General features: G+C 37.3%; 1 protein-coding gene across 5 annotated transcripts in view; it reads right to left on the bottom strand.

Moving 5' to 3' along the window:
* ERP44 (endoplasmic reticulum protein 44) overlaps nucleotides 1-20,018 on the bottom strand; it is a 93,129-nt gene that overhangs the window by 23,061 nt on the left and 50,050 nt on the right. For all 5 annotated transcript variants that reach the window (XM_010587799.3, XM_023545101.2, XM_023545100.2 and 2 more), the window contains 4 exons: nucleotides 10,366-10,550; nucleotides 9,237-9,352; nucleotides 6,261-6,318; nucleotides 4,253-4,369 (listed from right to left, as the gene is read on the bottom strand). In XM_010587799.3, coding sequence (XP_010586101.1) covers nucleotides 4,253-4,369; nucleotides 6,261-6,318; nucleotides 9,237-9,352; nucleotides 10,366-10,550 — 476 coding nt within the window. The remainder of the gene's footprint in view (nucleotides 1-4,252; nucleotides 4,370-6,260; nucleotides 6,319-9,236; nucleotides 9,353-10,365; nucleotides 10,551-20,018) is intronic.

The raw sequence follows: 20,018 nt of genomic DNA, 5'->3' as shown, positions 1-20,018 counted from the left end.
CTGTGGTACAAATTTCGCTCAACTGTTTTCCATGCTTCAGAATTCCAAATATTTTGAAATATGGTATTGTTATATAAAATTATAGCTAGTACAATGAAGACTGACATATTTACAATATTTAAACTTCCAGGTTTAAAAACAAATTAATCATATTTAGTGAGAAGCCATTTGTGGAACCCCAACTGCCTTAAGAAACAGCTATTGTAAATGACAAGTAGGATGACCCAAGGATATGCTGACTTGTTAGACTGTCTGGATCCCCTTTTGGTGAAAACAAAAAGCCAGTCCACAATGGCTTGCAACGGTCTGCTCAAGCAAACAGATCCAGAGAATCTAAGGTACATATTCATAAATTTGATCTGAAACTGCTACAAAAGCTTATAAGGATAAAATATTATTTTATGGTAGGAAAAGTACAGCAGAAATATTACATGCAGACATAAAAGCACTAAATAACTGTGATTTTTCTTAGTGTGCTAAAACGCAAATGAGAAATTAAAGTTACCTAAAAGAAGTTTATAAAAAGTTTAAAATGCTATCGGCACAGGTTTCTGCTTCCAGAAAGATGGAGTAGATACACATTTCCCTATTCTATCTGAGAAGCACAGTTAAAAATCCTGGATTTTTTATAAAACAAACGTAAGACTCTGAAAAGTAGACAGAAGAAGGCAGACCAACTAGGGACTTTAGGACCTGAGAAACAACGTGACATCTGGTTTTCTTTTGGCCTTATATACCTTGGGCTGGGTACTCGGAAAGCCTCCAATTTGGAAAAGCCAATAGGCGGGGAGAGAGATACCAAGATTCAAGAGGTAGTAGTCTCTGGAAATGTTCAGGTAGAATTTCAGGGAATCTTGGGGAGTTTGCCTACACAGTCCCCAAATCTTAGGGCACTTATGCCCTTATAGCTTAACAGCAGAGGAGATTAAATCTGACATTACATTCTTTCTTAAGAAACTCCAGATGTTGCTGCAATGGTTTTGTTAGATACAGTGCTAAAGAAGTTGCATTCTAAAGTAATGGTAGGTGTACTTTGACCCAATCCTACCACTGAGAAAACCAGAAGAGCTGGAGAAATATAAAAAACACCTCTTCGAAGGTATCGATGACCTAAAAAGGTAGGCAAGAGCTATAGCCAAAGACTGGAGGAGAAGAAGAAAACCCAGAGCATTTAGCACTGTGTTTGTGGCTGCTTCCTCTAGGGTCACCTACTTTTCCAGAACAGGCAGCTGACAGGGATAAGCTCAGCAGAGGTTCTACAGATTCATCAAGTACGAGAAAAAGAAAAAAAAAAAAAAACCTAAATCTCAGGGCCCATAAAGGAGGGGAGGCTCTGTGGACCTCTGAAGACCCTCAATGCCAATTTTGGGTTGGTAACTCAAAGGCCACATCCTAGCAGTAAACCAGAAAGAGGGACTAAAGCTCAACCTCAAATCTTCTCAATTCCTGATCCAGGACTGCTAGTGCCCCCAGCAGTCTGCCAGAGAAGATAAAATCTTCATGACTTTAGGGTAGGGTTTCTCCACATTAGCACTAATGATATCTTGGGACAGAGGCTGTCCTGTGTATTGTAGGATGTTTAGCAGCATTCCAGGCCTCTACTTACTAGATGCCAGTAGCATGCCCTTCCCACCTCAACTGTAATAACTAAAAATGTTTCCAAACAATGCCAAATGTTCTCCCAGAAGCAAAATAGTCCCTAGTTGAGAAACATTGTCTTAGTATAGGGAAATCTTCTTTCTTAAATTGGATACAGAAGCATTAACCATAAACAAAAAGATTGACCAACTGTAGTATCTTAAGACATTACATAAGATGAACAGAAAGGGAGAGGGAAAAAGCAAGTCAGATGGGAGAAGATATTACCAACACATACAACTGATGAATATATTAAGAACTATTATAACCAATAAGGAAAAAACACACAACCCCAGTAGAAAAACTGGCAGATGTGAACACGTACGTCACAAAAGAGGATATCTAAGTATGTAACAAACACATGAAAACTGTTTCAGCCTCATTAGTCATCACAGAAATGTAAATTAAAACCACAATGAGACTATTACACATACACTAAAGTGGATAAAAATTAGAATGGTTGATACCGTTAAGTGTTGGTAAGGATGTGAAGCAATACGACCTTTCATAAATTACTGATGGGAATGTAAACTGAAGCAATCACTTTGGAAAACTGTTTTGTAACAACTACTAAAATTGAATATATGTATGCTCCATGACTCAGCAATTCTACTCATAGGTATATATAGCCAATAGAATTGTGTGCATATATTCACCAAGAGACTTATAAAAGAAAGAATGTTCACAGCAGCATTACTCACAATAACAAAAAATTGGAAACAATCTAAATGTCCATTGACAGCAGAATGGATAAATTGTGGTATACTCACATAACAGAATCGTATTCATAGTAAAAATGAATTAACTGCAGCTTTGTGCAAAATGAATGAATCTCACAAGCATAAAGTTGAGTGCAAGAAGCCAGACACCAAAGAGTATGATTCCATTTTAAGTTTAAAAACAGGCAAAACTTTGGAGGGTCCTATTCAAAATCAGTATAGTGGTTATAAGGGTCGTAAATGGGGTAACGACTGGGAAGGACAAGGGGTTCTGGTGATATTCTATTTCTTGACCTAGATCACGAGTTGCCAAATTACAGTCTGTGGGTCAAATCTGGCCAGCTGCCTGAGTTTGTAAAGCCACAAGCTAAGAATGGTTTGCATATTTGTTTTTAAATGACTGAAAAATATTTTTTAAATAATATTTTATAACGTGAAAATTAACTGTATTCATATATAAAGTTTTATGAAAACACAGCTACCCTCATTTGTTTAACTGTTACATAAGTCTGTTTTTGTGCTACAACTGTAAAGCTGAGTAGTTGCAGTTGTAACAGAGACTGCATGAACTGCAAAGCCTACAATATTTACTTTCTGGACCTTTTTGGAAAATGTTTGCCAACTAGGTAACAATTACATGGGTGTGTTTACTCTGTGATAATTTTTTGAGCTGTACACTTAAAATTCTTTGAAGTGTATATGCATATAAGAAGTTTTAAAACTGCATTTAATATATTTAATAAAAACGTTATTTTTTAATTGCATTCCTAGACCATGGGTTTTAAAAATGAAAAGGCTGAAGTCTGGCATCAATGAAATGAAAGCTATGTCTCAAATATAGTAAAGAAAGAAGAGAGGTACCTCACAGACCTAGCCCCTTGTACTTGCCTACTCCAATCTCTTAGGTTTTTGTGCTTTGTTTTTGAGGGCACAGCAAGTGTTTAAGCAGGCTTTACTTCCTGGTAGTGCAGTGGTTAAAAGCCACAGCGAGTTACAATTGCTAACCAAAGGTTGGCAGTTTAAATGAAGGAGCCACTCCTTGGAAATCCTATGGGACAGTTCTGCACTGTCCTACAGGGTCGCTATGAGCTGGAATCATCTCAATGGCATCAGGTTTTGGAAACCCGGATGGTGTACTGGTTAAGTGCCACGCCTGCTAAACAAAAGGCAGTTCAAACCCACCAAGCGCTCCCTGGAAACTCTATGAGGCAGTTCTACTCTGTCTTATAGGGTTGCTATGACTTGGAATTGACTCGATGGCAATGGGTTTGGTTTGGTTTGGTTTTTTACTTCAGTTGCATGGGATGAGTAAGGCTCAGTTACGCAATCATTTGTAGCTGGTTTCATTACTTACAATGAAAAAGATAACACAACTTCTTTTAGGATCAATGGGAATCAGAAAAATATTTTTGCGGCAAAAAGGCACTGCTTCTAAAACAAAGATCCTCAAGCAAGGGTGGGTATCAGAATCATCTGCAAGGCATTTTCTAGCTTGTTTTCACGGCTATGGTGAACTGCTGTTATTACTGGAAGTGTAACAGTGGGTTCTGGGGCAGCAAAGATGGAGAGCCATTGGCCTGTGTTATGGGAACAGCTATGATAGAGTTATCTTCACTATATGGATTTTTACAACTGGTAACCCATTAACTCATTGCCATCCAGTCGATTCCTACTCATAGTGACCCTAAAGGACAGAAGAGAACTGCCTCACAGGGTTCCCAAGGAGCAGCTGGTGGATTCAAACTGCCAACCTTTTGGTTAGCACCCAAGCTCTTAACCACTACACCAACAGGGCTCTTTACAACTGATAAGTCTGTTAGAAGAGATGGAAGGAGGAAGCTTCCTCTTTTAGAAATCTGAATTAAAAACGACAATACATATTAGAAAGCCCATACCTCTCCATTTTCAAATGTTATTTCTCGGACAAGAGGAACACATTTATCTTGAATCCAATTGAAAGTCAGGTCAAAATTTGTCATAGATCCCAAGTATACCATATCTGGAGCAGAAAGCTGTTATAAAAACAGAAACAAACAAAAAACTTAAACAAATCTAATCTGTGTTAGCAAAAAATGCATCCTTAAATCCACCTATGGACTCAGAAAATCTACAGAGGACATAAAAGAAACATAAAACAGGAATTTCAGAACTTCTGAGAAAAACAGCTGTAGCTGGTGAAGAGCTGAAAATTCTGTGATTATCAAGGACCTGATTACCCAACGTGTGATGTTTAAGCCTTCTGCTTTTCCTTGGATTAAGGTCAATTAACTGTTTATCAATATTTTCACCAAAGGCAGGCAGACAGAGTGGAAAGAATTATTCAACTGAATTAATTGAGCTATTCCTTAGAGTTGAAAATGTTAGAAGAAAACCTGGGAGACTTCCAGCGAAAAAGCTTGAAAAATACAAGATGCATATAAATTTAAGGCATATCTAATTCCACTATTAATAAAAAAAAAAAAAAAATCCCCGTTGCTGTCAAGTCGACTTCGACTCATAGCAATCCTATAGGACAGGGTAGAACTGGCCCATAGAGCTTCCAAGGAGTAGCTGGTGGATTTGAACTGTCCACCTTTTGGTTAGCAGCCATGGCACTTAACCACTACGCCACCAGGGTTTCCATTTCTATTATTTAATTACCTATAATATCTGTTTCTACATTCACTCAAAACTGACAGTTATTAAGTGTCTAAAATGATAATAAAAATAATAGCTAACAGCCAGTACTTACTGGGTCCAAGCACTATTGTCAGCACTTCATATGTGTTGACTCAATCCTCACAACATTCCTACGAGGGAGGTACAATTATTGTCACCATTCCTACTTTTACTAATGAAGAAGCTGAAGCACGGAAAAGCTAAGGAATTTTTTTCTATTTCCAGAGTTATTCACACCTAGTTAGGTCACAGGTTCGACATTCAAACCCAGACAGTCTGACTCCAGAGCTGGTGCTCTGAACGACTACACTACATTATGAGACGCTACACTAGATTCTGATAATCTAGAGATTTTGGCTGCTGACCAAAAGGTTGGCAGTTTGAACTCGACCATCAGCTCCTCAGGAGAAAGACCTAGCAATCTGCTCCTGAAAAGATTACAGCCTAGAAAACTTTACGGGGCAGTTCTACTTTCTCACATGGGGTCATTAAGAGTCAAAACTTGACTCAACATCACCTAACAAGAGATGACGATACCATGTAAAAAAAAAAAAAAAAAGCTACTATTAAAAAAATCTGCTGAATGCAACACAGGAAATAAGCTTCCTAAACAAAAAACGGATACATTTTACTACATAAAAATAAAACCTTCAGTGTGTCAAAAACCTGTAAATAGTAAAATAAAAACCATGAATTAAAATCTATAGATTTCTATTTATGGGTGTATGAAAAAAACGCAATGACAGATCTCTAAATCAATTCAGGATGACAAATATTGTAATTTGCCTCTTAGTTGTGGCTACCATAGTCTGGGATTAACTAGCTGCTTCTAAGTTTAAACACACCTAACTTCTTAGTCCAAGGGTTAAAAACGACCTACTTGCTTCTTAATACCTGATATGTACCAGGTAAATTTATATCCTGGATGATTTGGGAGCTGGCCTAGTACAATACAGCTAGGAGTAAAAAAAGAAAAAAAATTTTTTTAATTTAGCCTCCAGACTGAATGCAAAACAAAACGCTGGAAAAGGCCCGGGAGCCAAAAGATCTCTAATCTCATTCTGTCACTAACTGCCTCTGTGTCCCCATCTTTAAAGGTTTGGACTAGACAAGATGATGCCTTGAGGTTCTTTTCCACTCTAAAATTTAATGATTCTGTGAACATTAACATGTCTAAAACTATGAATTTACTATACATTCACTTAAATTATATATAAAATTACATGCAAAGAAATACCAACTTACCACTGGAGGTTTGTAGATTATGCTGTCTCCACTATATCTTTCTGGTTTTGAAACAGACCTAAAACGAAGAGAGAAATAATAATGATACTTTTTAAGGAAAATAAGAGCAGTAACACACCTGGATGCAGATTTTTGCAAAAAAAAAAAAATTTTTTTTTTTTTTTTAAATTGTGCTTTAGGTGTTTATACAGACCAAATTAGTTTCTCATTAAAAAATACACAAATTGTTTTGTGACATTGGTTGTCAATCCTGCAATGTGTCAAGACTCTCCCCTTCTCTACCTTGCGTTCTCTGTTTCCATTCATCCAATTTTCCTCTCCCTTCCTGCCTTCTCATCTTTGCTTTTGGTCTGGTGTGCCCGTTTAGTTTCATATATATGATTGAACTATGAAGCATGTTCCTCACGTGTGTTATTGTTTGTCTTACAGACCTACCTAATCTTTGACTGAAGGATGAACCTCAGGAGTGACTTCAGTATTGAGTTAAAGGGTGTCTGGGGCCTATACTCTTAGGGTTTCTCCAGTCTCTGTCAAACCAGCAATGAAGCAGATTTTTGGCTAGGTATTTTGCAAATGATAAATTCTCAGGACTTGAAATATATACTTGTCCATCATCTTTCCCATTTATAAGACTATGCAATACCAAGAAAAGTACATATTTAAAGAAAAAATTTAATACCTGACAGATCTTTCAAAGGAAATTTTAGTTAGTTTTTTTTTATAAGTTTCGATTGGCCGTTTTTGCACTAAAAAGCTGTTTTTGACCCCAGACTGTTTTCCAAGAAACTGGGCATCAGGATCATTGAGTTGGTTACATAAAAAGAAAATATATGTGGGCATATATATATATATATATATATATATGTACGTATACGTGTACATACACATATATAAACTAACCCATTGCCGTCGAGTCAACTCCGACTCATAGTCACCCTACAGGACAGAGTAGAACTGCCCGTAGGTTTTCCAAGGAATGGCTGGTGGATTCAAACTGCTGACCTTTTGGTTAACAGCTGATCTCTTAACCACTGCGCACCAGGGCTCCAGATAGATGTACATGTTATTTATTCATAAGACAGACTCAACCATGAATTTTCTACTTTTTAAAAAACCAAAATTTATTTTAAAAATAGATGAACTGAAATAACATCATCACTAGAATATAGTTCCAAAAATAAGCAATTTTTTGTTTCCATGGTTGTTTCCTGTGCCTAGCACAGGATATGGTATATAATATGTGCTCAATAAGCACTTGGTGAGTGAATTCTACAACAAATTCTAAGTCACATAGGTAACTTTCTCTCCAAACTATTTTTGGATTAATTGAATCCTGACTTATCTCCAGTTTCTGACTCGAGTGCTGCAGGTGATGGGGAAGGAGACGCTAACCTAGTCTGCTGACAGAAAGGAAGAATACGCTCCATGAATTAACTCAATAAATATTTACTATTTGCTTCCTTTGTTCCAGATATAGTCTTGGCACTGGGTATACAGCAAAACAAAACTGACAAAGCCCTCGCTCTACATTTTGGTGGGGAAAGACAGAGAAATAAGCAGATATATATATCTTGGGTGGTAAAACATGCCATGATGAAAAATAAGTGGAATAAGGGGATAAAGAATGACAAGTGGGAGGTGGTAGTCCTACTTTATGTAAGGTTATGAGGGATGGTCCTTCTGTAAGGTATCTGGGAGAAGCACTTCCACACAGGGAGGACAGTAAGGGCAAAAGCTCTGCTGCAGCAGTGTGTGCCTTCAGGCTCTGAGGAATAGCAATGTGCCCAGCATGGCTGAGAAGCAATAACATGAAAAATATTGGGGGACATTTCTCCCATTATTTACTTTACATATTGACCTTCAAAAGACACCAATAATGTCTACAATGAAATACACATGCATACAAAATCCACAGAAGCATTAAAACAAGGATAAAGGTCAAAAGTCACAAAATGGAAAAGAAAAAAAGGAGAAATCATACTGCATGAAGTCAAAGGATGGCTGAGATAACCTCCAATGAGAAGAGAGGGTCAAGGACAGAACCACAAGAATGATTTCATTTTAAGAGAGGAAGTAAAAATAGGAAGTAAGCAAAGCCAGAGAAGTCAGAAGGGTAAGGACCAAACCAGGGAGAGTCCACATAAAGCAAGCTTGGATGGAGCAGAAAAAGGAAAGTCGAGTGGCACGTCCTTCAGAGAAACTGAGGAGGGTTAAGACTGAGAAAAGGGCCCTGAATTTCGTAACTAAGAAGTCACTTCGTGACTGTGCATTAGAAGTTTCATTTTAGTGATGAAGGTCACTGAAAGTCAGCTTCTAAGAGGTTAAGGTTTTTTACTGATTAGAATTTGAGAAAATGAAGGTCGTCAAGCATAAACTAATCTTTGAAAAAAATCTGAAATGAAAAGAAAGGTATGAGATTACAGTTCAAAAGATAGAGGGGAAGGACAGGAAATTGACATTTTAGGACAAGAAAAGCGGTTCATGAAAAGGGTTGGCAGGAGCAACAGATGAATCAAAGCCCTAGAAGAATTTGAGGGGACACTTGCAAGGACATGAGTGAAGGGGCTGGCCCTGGAAAGGAGAAGTGTTCCTCTGAGGCAGGGAAGAAAAGGTGGTGGAGAGCTGGAGATGAATGAAAACAATAAAGCTCATGTTTCTTAATGAGAAAGAGAATGTGTCCTCTCAACTGGTAACCCCACAGGTTAGCATTCTGCCTGCCACAGGGTAAGTGTTAGTAAATGAGTTGTGCAAATGTGTAAGTGAGTTAATTGCTAACTTGTCCATTCTTTTCCTCTTAACGGAGACTTTAAAACCCTTCAAAAGAGGGCAGAAATGGGTAATAAACACTGATTAGTAACTTTAAGAAAAACGACATAATTTTTGGAGAGGTCATCTTCAGCAAATGACCAAATGTAACATGAATTTAGCATGGCAGCCAAGCTGACCTACTAACATAGTCTCAATGAAAACACTTACCCAAATGCAGAAAAGAAGGCACAGTCATCGTGCAAAATACTTGCTACTCTTTCAAAAATTCTATACTTGTCTGAATCCTTTTGCTCAAAATATCCAACGATATTTATTTTGCTGCGCTGTAAAATAAAGAATGTAATTATTTTGCAAACATACATAGTTCTATAAGCATTCATTTTCATTTACCCCTTATTCTGGTACCTATGCAGCTTCGGCTATTGTTCACCTATCTCCAAATGAAGTATGACTATAAAAGCATATTTGGCTTTTAACATTTATTGGAAAAATATTAAAAATTACATTGGGTTGAAGACCATCTTAACTATAATCAAATATAAACATTTCCTTCTAGCATTTTATTTTAAAGTATCAAGAAATAAGATAACTATTTTACCAGTGACAGTCTTTTCCTAAATAAGGTGACTTGAGATGTGAGTAATAAAAACCTTTGTCTCTGATCCATGAAACAGTAGCCAGCTATAATAAGCTTTTAAGTAGGGTAAAATCAAACCCCTGACCTAACAGTGACAATCTAGATAAACCTGAGCTCAATCGTTTTTGTTTTTGCTAGTGTTTGTTATTTTTTTAAACACTACTTAGCATACAAATAAAGAGGTTTGTTAAGCGCATTATCAGGACAGGCTGTTTTAGAGGACAAAGTCAGTCCCTGGGTGGCACAAACAGTAGCGCTCAAGTACTAACTGAAAGGCTGGTGCTTTTAAAAAAAAAAAAATTTGGTGCTTTTAGAGGACACTAAAACATATATAAAGAGCTGATACAGGAGTGATTATAGCAGGTCTCCTCAGGGCCCTTACTAAGGAAAACGTGGAAATTAGGCTGCCTATGCTTGACCTTAACTTCTATTTCTTTATAATTTAGGCTTCCTTTTGTCCTCAATTCAAATTAGTGCAACTTTCACTGTATGTTCCACATTTTATCCAGGAGTTTGGTAAAATATTAGCATTTCCCTTGAGAATTAATTCAAGAAAAATTCAATTTACTAAGAATGTGTATGTCAAATTTATTACAATGAACTATAAGAGAATGTCCAAATTCCTTGTTTGCATAAGAATTTGTTTACTTCAACTAAACAGGCAATGTTCATTTGATCCAGCGAAAGTTAACAACTTACATCAAGAGTGGTGATTTCTTCTAAGTTATGAAGTTCTTGCACTGGGTCACTTTTTTGTTGCCTGATGTAATCTGCAAGTGCTTTCACTGATCGCTGACCTCTGTATTCTCTCTTCATCATCATTCCATTACGAAACAATTTGAGGGTTGGGTATTTGCTTATCCTATATCTCTGGGCTATATCGGCTAAAATAATGAAAAAAATTTTTTAATCTTACCATTATATTTGGTCAGGGTGAGCCTATTAGCCCAATACTCAAAAATCTTACAATTAATCATCGAAAACTTTTTGGTTCGTGTTATTCTCTTTCAGTGATAAAAAATTAATCATGACTTGAGTTTACAATGGTTAAGAAGCCAAGCTTGGACACAAAATGCTTGGGATTAAATCCCAAATTTGCTATTTACTGGCTGCGTAAACTTGGATAAATTGCTTAAACTCTCTGCCCTAGTTCCTCATCTGTTAAATAGGGATAGTAATTTCTACCACATTGGGTTGTTTTAAGGAATAAATGGGATAATACAAATGCACGGCACAGAGGGTTTTTGGTAAATATTTGTAATTATTATTATAGATGCATTCCAGACAAGAATCAGGATGCCAAAATTCCTATTTTTAAAACAGAGTCATTAAAGTCACTTTATAAATACTAGGAGCATTAATACAAGAAAATCAAAATAGCTCTCCAATACTAAAAACTAACATTAGATTCTCTGCTAGTGGAAGAAGAATTTATAACCCCAAATAAGCAAATTTTGTTTAAGATGATACAGCAAAGACCCAAACGCAGCTGTATACACTAAAACATATCCTTTATTATGACTTACGGGTATATTTTCTTGCAGTGGAGATTAAAAAAAAAAAAAAAAAAAACACTCATCTTTAAAATTAGTGTTTATAGTCGCAAAATAACAAACTATATCAAAATGTATGCTAATCTAATTTTTTAAGAATCACAATAACTAAAATGTAGACTCGATCAGAATGGAAATGCCTTTAAATTTTACTGGTGTTATTTCCAAGAGGTGAGAACTAGAAATCAATGTCTTCCAGACACTGGAAAGGCTCAAATGGAATGCTAGTCAGATGTATGAGACCGATAAAAGATGCCCTGAATGTTTAGAATGAAGAGGACCTCAGGTAGCACTGAAATGTCTTAAAATATTTTTTTTTGCTTTTTTATCACAGTTCTAAAATGGGAGAATTCTAAAATGGTGGCAAAAAAACCATATACCTTGTTTTATAGTTTTGACTTTGGAATCACGGAAATTTTTAGAATTAAAAACAAAATTAGGTTCAAAAATAAAAAGCTAAAATGGCAAATGTCTTGTGATATATATACTTACCACAATAAAAAAAGAAAATCACATCAACGGATGAATGGATAAATAAATCATGGTATATTCACACAATGGAATACTACCCATCAATGAAGAACAGTGATGAATCTATGAAACATCTCATAACATGGAGGAATCTAGAAGGCATTATGCTGAGTGAAATCAGTCAGTTGCAAAAGGACAAATACTGTATAAGCCCACTATTATAAGAACTCAAGAAATAGTTTAAACAGAGAAGAAAATATTCTTTGATGGTTACGAGAGGGGGGAGGGAAGGGGGGTGGGAGAGGGGCATTCACTAATTAGACAGTAGATAAGAACTACTTCAGGTGACAAGAAAGACAATATAGGCGAGGTCAGCACAACTGGACTAAATGAAAAGCAAAGAAGTTTCCAGAATAAACTGAATGCTTTGAAGGCCAGCATAGCAGGGGCAGGGGTTTGGGGACCATGGTTTGAGGGGACATCTAAGTCAACTGGCATAATAAAATCTATTAAGAAAACATTCTGCATCCCACCTTGGAGAGGGGCATCTGGGGTCTTAATCGCTAGCAAGCGGCCAGCTAAGACGCGTCAATGGGTCTCAACCTACCTGGATCAAAGGAGAATGAAGAACACCATGGACCCAAGGTAATTATGAGCCCAAGAGACAGAAAGGGCCACATAAACCAGAGACTTCATCAGCCTAAGACCAGAAGACCTAGATGGTGCCCAGCTACAACCGATGACTGCCCTGACAGGGAATGCAACATAGAACCCCTGAGGGAGCAGGAGAGCAGTGGGATGCAGACCCCAAATTCTCATAAAAAGACCAGACTTAATGGTCTGACTGAGACTAGAAGGACCCCAGCGGTCATGGCCCCCAGACCTTCTGTTGGCTCAGGACAGGAACCATTCCCAAGGCCAACTCTTCAGACATGGATTGGACTGGACAATGGGTTGGAGAGGGATGCTGGTGAGGACTGAGCTTCTTGGATCAGGTGAACACTTGAGGCTATATTGGCATGTCCTGTCTGGAGGGGAGATGAGAGGGTAGAGGGGGTTAGAAGCTGGCGAAATGGACACGAAAAGAGAGAGTGGAGGGAGGGAGCGGGGTTGTCTCATTATGGGGAGAGCAACTGGGAGTATGTAGCAAGGTGTATATAAGTTTTTGTGTGAAAGACTGACTTGATTTGTAAACTTTCACTTAAAGCACAATAAAAATTAAAAAAATAAATAAAATCAAAATACATGAACCTATCTATAAAACTAGCAGCAGAAAAGACATGAAGAGAGGTTTAAAACTTTGAAACACAGTATTTTGACTGAACGTCCTGAGTGAGAGTAATTCTAAGGATAAAAAGAACCACAAAAAAAATCATGAGCCATTTAGTTGGCTTATTGTTGTTCTGAAAAAAAAAAAAAAAAAACTGGCATTGCTACTTTGAAATTACACACACACATGCACTTATTATAGATACAGCACATGGGTAATTATGGTAATGCCAATAAGAATCAAGATCTTCAGCATAAGAGAAAAAAGATACAAATATAAAGTTAAGGAAATGATGTAAAAATCCTATATTTCTCTTGGATTGTTTCAGCATAAACTCGTGATGTGTTTTTCTCTTTCAAAAATACATATTCTAAGCTCTGTTCACTGATAGCTTCACTGGTAAATGCTACGAAATATTTAAGGAAGAAATTATACCATTTCTACACAAACTTTTCCAGAAAATTGAAGAGAAGGTAATACTTCCTAACTCATTCTATGAGGCTAGTATTATGCTGATACCAAAACCGGCAAAGACATTATAAGAAAAGAAAATTATAGATCAAGGTACCTCATAAACAGAATTCTTACACTACTGGGCTTCAGTGCTCACTATAAACTTACAATAATCTAGGCAGTATGGAATTGGCATAAAGATAAACAAACAGATCAACAAAATAAAATAGTTCAGAATTTGACCCACACATAAAAGCAGAAGTGATTTTTGGCAAAGGTGCAAAAGTAAAATCTAACTACATGCTACTTACAAAAGACACACCTAAAACATAATTGATGCAGAAAGCTTGAAAATAAAATAATGGGGAAAAAAATATACTACAAAAAACTGATCAAAAGTAATCTTGTATAGTTACTTAATAACAAGTAAGTAGATGTAAAGGCAAAACAGATTACTAGAGATTAAGAGGGACCCTTCATAATAATAAAAAGTTCAATCCCCAAGAAGATATAACAATTTTGAATTTGCATGCATCAAATAACAGCCTAGCAATATATAAAGTAAAAAATAAGAAAACTATAAAGACAAGTAAATCTACAATCATGATGGGAGATTATTAACGAACCTCTTTCGGTAACTGATATGACAAACAAAATCAGTAAAAATATAGAGAATCTGAACAACACAACCAAGAGACTTGATCTAATTAACACATACATGATAACCCATTGCTGGCAAGTCAATTCTGACTCATACTGACCCTATAGGACAAAGGAGACCCATAGGGTTTCCATTTTCAAATGTTATCTTTACAGAAGCAGACTGCCATGTCTTTCTCCCTCGGAGCAGCTGGTGGGTTTGAACTGTTGGCTTTTTGGTTAGCAGCTAAGCGCTTAACCACTGCACCACTAGGACTCCATACATATAACAACAACAAAAAAAACCAAATCCGTTGCCGTCAATTCCAACTCAAAGCAACTCTATAGGACAGAAGAGAACTGTCCCAGAGGATTTCCAAGGAGTGGCTGCTAAGTTTGAACTGCCAATCTTTTGGTTAACAGCCAAGCTCTTAACCACTGTGCCACCATGACTCCTCCTTACATATAACCAGAAACCAAACCAGACCCACTGCCATCAAGTCAGCTCTGACTCACAGCAACGCTAGAGGACAGAGTAGAACTGCCCCATAGGGTTTCCAAGCAAACTGCCACATCTTCCCCCTGCAGAGCGACTGGTGAGTTCAAACCACCAACCTTAGTAGCTGAACACTTAACTACTACAGCACTAGGGCTTTCCTTCACTCAGGATAAAACAAATCCAAACTCATCGACGAGTCAATTCCAAGTGACCCTAGGCCCTAAAACCCAGTGTACGTGTTCTTTGCAGGCATATGTGTGGCATAAAAAAAAAATGATGAACCACAAAAAAAGCCTCAACAATTTTCAAAAGATCCAAATCATAATGAGAATGAATAAACTTCAATATACCCATGGATCAAAGAAGCAATGACAAAAGGAAATTAGAAAATATTTTTAACTAAATGATAATGAAAATACATATGAGAACTTATAGCATGTAGCCAAAGCTATACTTAGAATGAAATTTATACCCTTAAAATGGATATGTGGGCGGGGGGGGGGTGGAGGAAGAAGGCTGAAAATCAAGGAACTAAGCATTCATCTTAAGAAATTATAAAAACAACAACAAATTAAACACAAAGAAGAAAAAAGTGAATGAGAGAAATAAAAACTGAAATTAATGAAACAAAATAAATATACAATAGAAAAGATGAACAAAGCCAAAATCTAGTTCTTTGCAAAGGCTAATAAAATTGATAAACCCCTGGAGAGATGAATCAAGGAAAAAAAAAAAAGAGAGAAAGAATACAAATAAGTAATTTCAGGAATGTAGCAAGAGTCTTTAATTTAGATGACAAGAGAATATGATCAGTAACTTAATGCCACCAAGTTTGGAGATTCAGATAAAATGGACAAATTCCTATGAAAACACAGCTGAGCAAAACAGACACTAAAAAAAAAAAACAGAAACGGTCCTAAAATTATTAAAGAAACGGAATCCATACCTCAAAGCCTTCCCATAAAAAAAATCCCATGCCATCTTAAACACTAGCAAGTGGCCATCTAACATGCATCAATTGGTCTCGACCCACCTGGAGCAAAGGAGAATGAAGAACACCAAAGACATATGGTAAAGATGAGCCCAAAAGATAGAAAGGGCCACATAAACCAGAGACTTTAACAGCCTGAGACTGGAAGAACTAGGTGGTGCCTGGCTACCATCGATCACCGCCCGGACAAGGAACACAACAGAGAATCCCTGATGGAGCAGAACAGTGGGATGCAGATTTCAAATTCTCATAAGAAGACCTGGCTTAATGGTCTGACTGAGACTAGAGGGACCCTGGAGGTCATGTTCCCCGGACCCTTTGTTAGCCCGATTGGAACCATTCCCAAAGCCAACTCTCCAGACAGGGATTGGACTGTACTATAAGACAGATAATGACACTGGTGAGGAGTGAGCTTCTTGGCTCAAGTAGACACATGAGACTATGTGAGCAACTCCTGTCTTGAGGCGAGATGAGAAGGAAGAGGGGGGATGGGAGCTGGTTGAATGGACACGGGGAATACAGGGTAGACAGCAGGAATGTGCTGTCTTATTAGGAGAGCAGCTAGAAGTACATAACAAAGTGTGTATAGCTTTTTACATTGGAGACTGACTTGATTTGTAAACTTTCACTTAAAGCACAATAAATAAATTAATTTTTTAAAAATTCAAGTAAAAAAAAAAAATCCCATGCGTAGACAGCTTTACCAACAAATTCTACCAAACATTTTAGGAAACAGTAATGCCAAGTGTATGCGAATTATTTCCGACAATATAAAAAGATGGATCATTTCTTGACTACTTATATAAGGTCAACATAATCTTGTTACCAAATCAGACAGGGAAATTAAAAGTATGCATTAATTTCATTTTAGAATATAAATGCAAAGCTTGAAGATATTAACAAAATGAACTTAGCATTATATACAAAGGATAACATATCACAATTACGCTGGGTTTAGTCCAGAATTGCAGATTACATTAATATTTGAGAGTCATTTGAAGATAGATTAATAGTTGAAAAATAATGTCAAAGTAACTCATGATATTAAAAGAGAAAAATCCTACCTCTTAAAAGAAGCAGGAAAAAACTTGATATAATTCAACAACCATTCACAGTTTAAAACTCTTAGCAAACTAAGAATAGAAGAGAATTTCCTTAATCTGATAAACGATATCTAAGTAAACAAATACCAAAAAACTTGATGGTGAAACACTAAGAGCTTTCTGCTGAGATCAAGAAAGAAATAAAGATGCCTGCTATCACCACTTCCATTCAATTCTGTACTGGAGTGTAATAAGACAGTACGATATTTCCATTACCCATTCCGACAGTGTCATAAGACAAGAAAGAGAGTATATATACACTGGATAGGAAGAAATTAGGAAACCCTGGTGGCGTAGTGGTTAAGTGCAATGGCTGCTAAACAAAAGGTCAGCAGTTCGAATCCATCAGGTGCTCCTTGGAAACTATGGGGCAGTTCTACTCTGTTCTCTAGGGTAGCTATGAGTTGGAATCGACTCGACAGCAGTGGGTTGGTTTGGTTTTAGTAAGAAATAAAAACATCAGTATTTGCAGATCTTATTATGCTCACAAAAAACCCAAGAGGGTATCTATAAAAGTATTTCCACTTTTGAGTAGGATGTAGTAGGTAGCAGAAATCTATAGCTCCTGCTGCAACAACTAGGCAACACCAATTAAAAAAACGAAAAGATATCAGAGACCACGAAAGCAATGAAGACTAAATGAACTGAAATTCCAGAAAAGGAAGGTCCCTTCCTAGGTGAACAAACATCACTGGCCATTTTCTTTCCTAGGGGTTTCCTACTTAATTCCTTTTGGAAATTTAAATCTGTGATTTCTGTAGACTTAGGCCTGTGAATTACGTCTGGCATAGGCAGAGAAAAATAAATCAGTGAAGCTTTTCATAGCCACCTGGGCTAGTATTGTGGACTGAAACCTGGAGGGCCCCCAAACACAAAGCATACATTTACTGGGTGCCCACAGGATATTTACTGAGTGCTGGGGTAGCATAGGAATCTAGGGGAGAGGGGGGAGCTGAGCCAGAAAGACAGAGTAAAATATCCTATGACTTTTGGTGCATAGGAGACAATGTCTGCTGTGGAAAGGGCCTGTATCAGCATCAAACACACATCCAAGACATTTGCCAGATTTTGACACTGCATAGGCTGGTAAGTATCTAGACATCGACAAATACCACAAAGCTGCAAGACAAACTAGAAAAAAGACGTTTCTGATATATACTTGAAGCAAATGATTAATACCCAGAATGTATAAAGAATGACTAATCAATAAGAAAAGGACAACCAGAAAGATAGGTGGGCTAAGATATCAGTCAAGTCATGGAAGAAACACAGATGGCCAATAAACATGTAAAAAATACTCTGTTGTAATCAAGAAGTTACAAATTAAAACTACCTGATAACATTCTGCCTATCATATTGGAAAAATAAAATTGTAATAAAAATAAAATTTGATAATATGAAGCCCCATGAAGGGAAAATATTCCTACTAGGTCCAATTTACAACCACATTCAATGTTAATAAGGCTAAACTAGCCTAGGTGGTACCTAATTGGCCAGCAGAAAGCCAAAGAATTTTTTTTAATCTCCAAAAAGATTTAGCCAAAAGGATATGAGATGAACCTAGAAGGAGAGGAATTAGTCTAATAGGACACATCCATTTCCATTTGGGGCCTAAGGAGTGGTATGAAAATGGACAGCAAAAGGCACTGCCAGAGACAATACGATGCTTTTAACTTTCTAAACTTGGTGATTAGTGGGCATAATGAGAAAACAGTGTGCTGGAGGCAAAGATGCATAAACTAGGAGTGAATTAGTAAGGTTGGAGACAGACTCCCAAAACCAAACCCACTGCTGTTGAGTCAATTCCAACTCATAGTGACCCTACAGGACAGAGTCTGCCAGAACTGCCCCATAGGGTTTCCAAGACTGTAAATCTTTTTCCCTCAGAACAGTTGGTGGGTTCGAACTACTGATTTTCCAGTTAGCAGCCAAGTGCTTTAACTACTGTGCCACCAAGGCTCCTTGAGACAGGCTCCAAAGCCAAAAACCAAACCCATTGCTGGCAAGTCGATTCCAACTCATGGTGATCCTACAGGACAGAAAAGAACTGCTCCCACAGGCTTTCCAAGGAGCAGCTGGTAAATTTGAACTGCTGAGCTTTTGGTTAGCAGCCAAGCTCTTAACCACTGTGCCACCAGGACTCCAAGACAGACTCCAGAGGGTTTTAAGTGCTAAGTTAATGGAGGCTGAAGTTTATCCTGTATGTAGTAATCAGCCAATGAGGAGCCAATCTGAGCCTTTAAAATATTCACCTGGCAGTGTAGAGAACTAAGGAGACCATTAACAGATGCTACTGCAATAGCCCCAGAAGAAATAAGACTAATCTATGAATGAATTAAAGGTCCCCGGGTGGCACAAACCGTTTGTGCTCATCTACTAACGTAAAGGTTGGCAGTAGTGCTGCAAAGAAAGGTCTAGCAACCTACTTCTGTAAAGAGTGCAGCTAAGAAAACCCTATGGAGCAGTTCTACTCTATAACACATGGGCTCACCGTGAGTCGGAATTGATTCAATGGCACAACAGGTTTTGTTTTGTTTTGTTTCTGGTGAATGAATTTAAACATCACAACCCTTAGGATGCCATAAAATTCTGGTTATGGATTAAAAAAAAAAAAGATTAACTACCAGCTGAAGACTATTAGGGGAATAGACACTTGTTTGCCTCATTCTCAAAAAATATCATGGCAGCAGGTATGCTACATAATGAGGTGGCCTTTAATTATAAAAAAGCAAAAACCTTAAAATTACACTGATCAGTAATCTCAGACATAAAGGTGACTTTTTATGAGCTTTGGCCAAAAGTGATTAAGATAATTACAATGTGACATTTTGACAACATAAAAAAGAACGACTTAAGGGTTATAATAAACGTTTTTGTTATTTTTTTATTAACTGGAGGGATCAAAGGTTAAAATGGATGTCAGAGGAATTACAAATTTCAGAGGTTAATAGCTTGTTGATTGGAAAATTATCATGTGCTTTTGCTCCAGTGGTCACTTACTTTTCCTTGATGGGCTCCGCCTGCCTGCCAGCCTGCCTAATGCCCAGCAGGGTTCCAAATGGGGAAACTGCCTCCTGCTCTTGTCTCAGCAATGTCCCTCCCTGCTATAACTCTCCATGTGAGACAGTACAATGAGGTAGATGATTTCAACAGGAAGGTCTTACTGTTCTGTTTCCAGAATAAGGCCACTGCTGCCTATGTACATTTTTTCATCCCCAAACCATGCCCCCACCATGGGGGAAAAACCCCAAAGCAAAACCAAAAAACAAAAACACAACAGCAACAAAAGAAAACCCTAAACAGAAAAATTACTAACAAAGCCTAGAAGCTAAGTCAGGACTCAGGCTAAAGCTGTTCATTCAAAATCCATTCT

Source organism: Loxodonta africana, chromosome 9, assembly GCF_030014295.1.
Source record: "Loxodonta africana isolate mLoxAfr1 chromosome 9, mLoxAfr1.hap2, whole genome shotgun sequence".
Taxonomy (NCBI): domain Eukaryota; kingdom Metazoa; phylum Chordata; class Mammalia; order Proboscidea; family Elephantidae; genus Loxodonta; species Loxodonta africana.
Note: the sequence above shows the minus strand (reverse complement) of the source record. Positions and strands in the feature narration are given on the sequence as shown.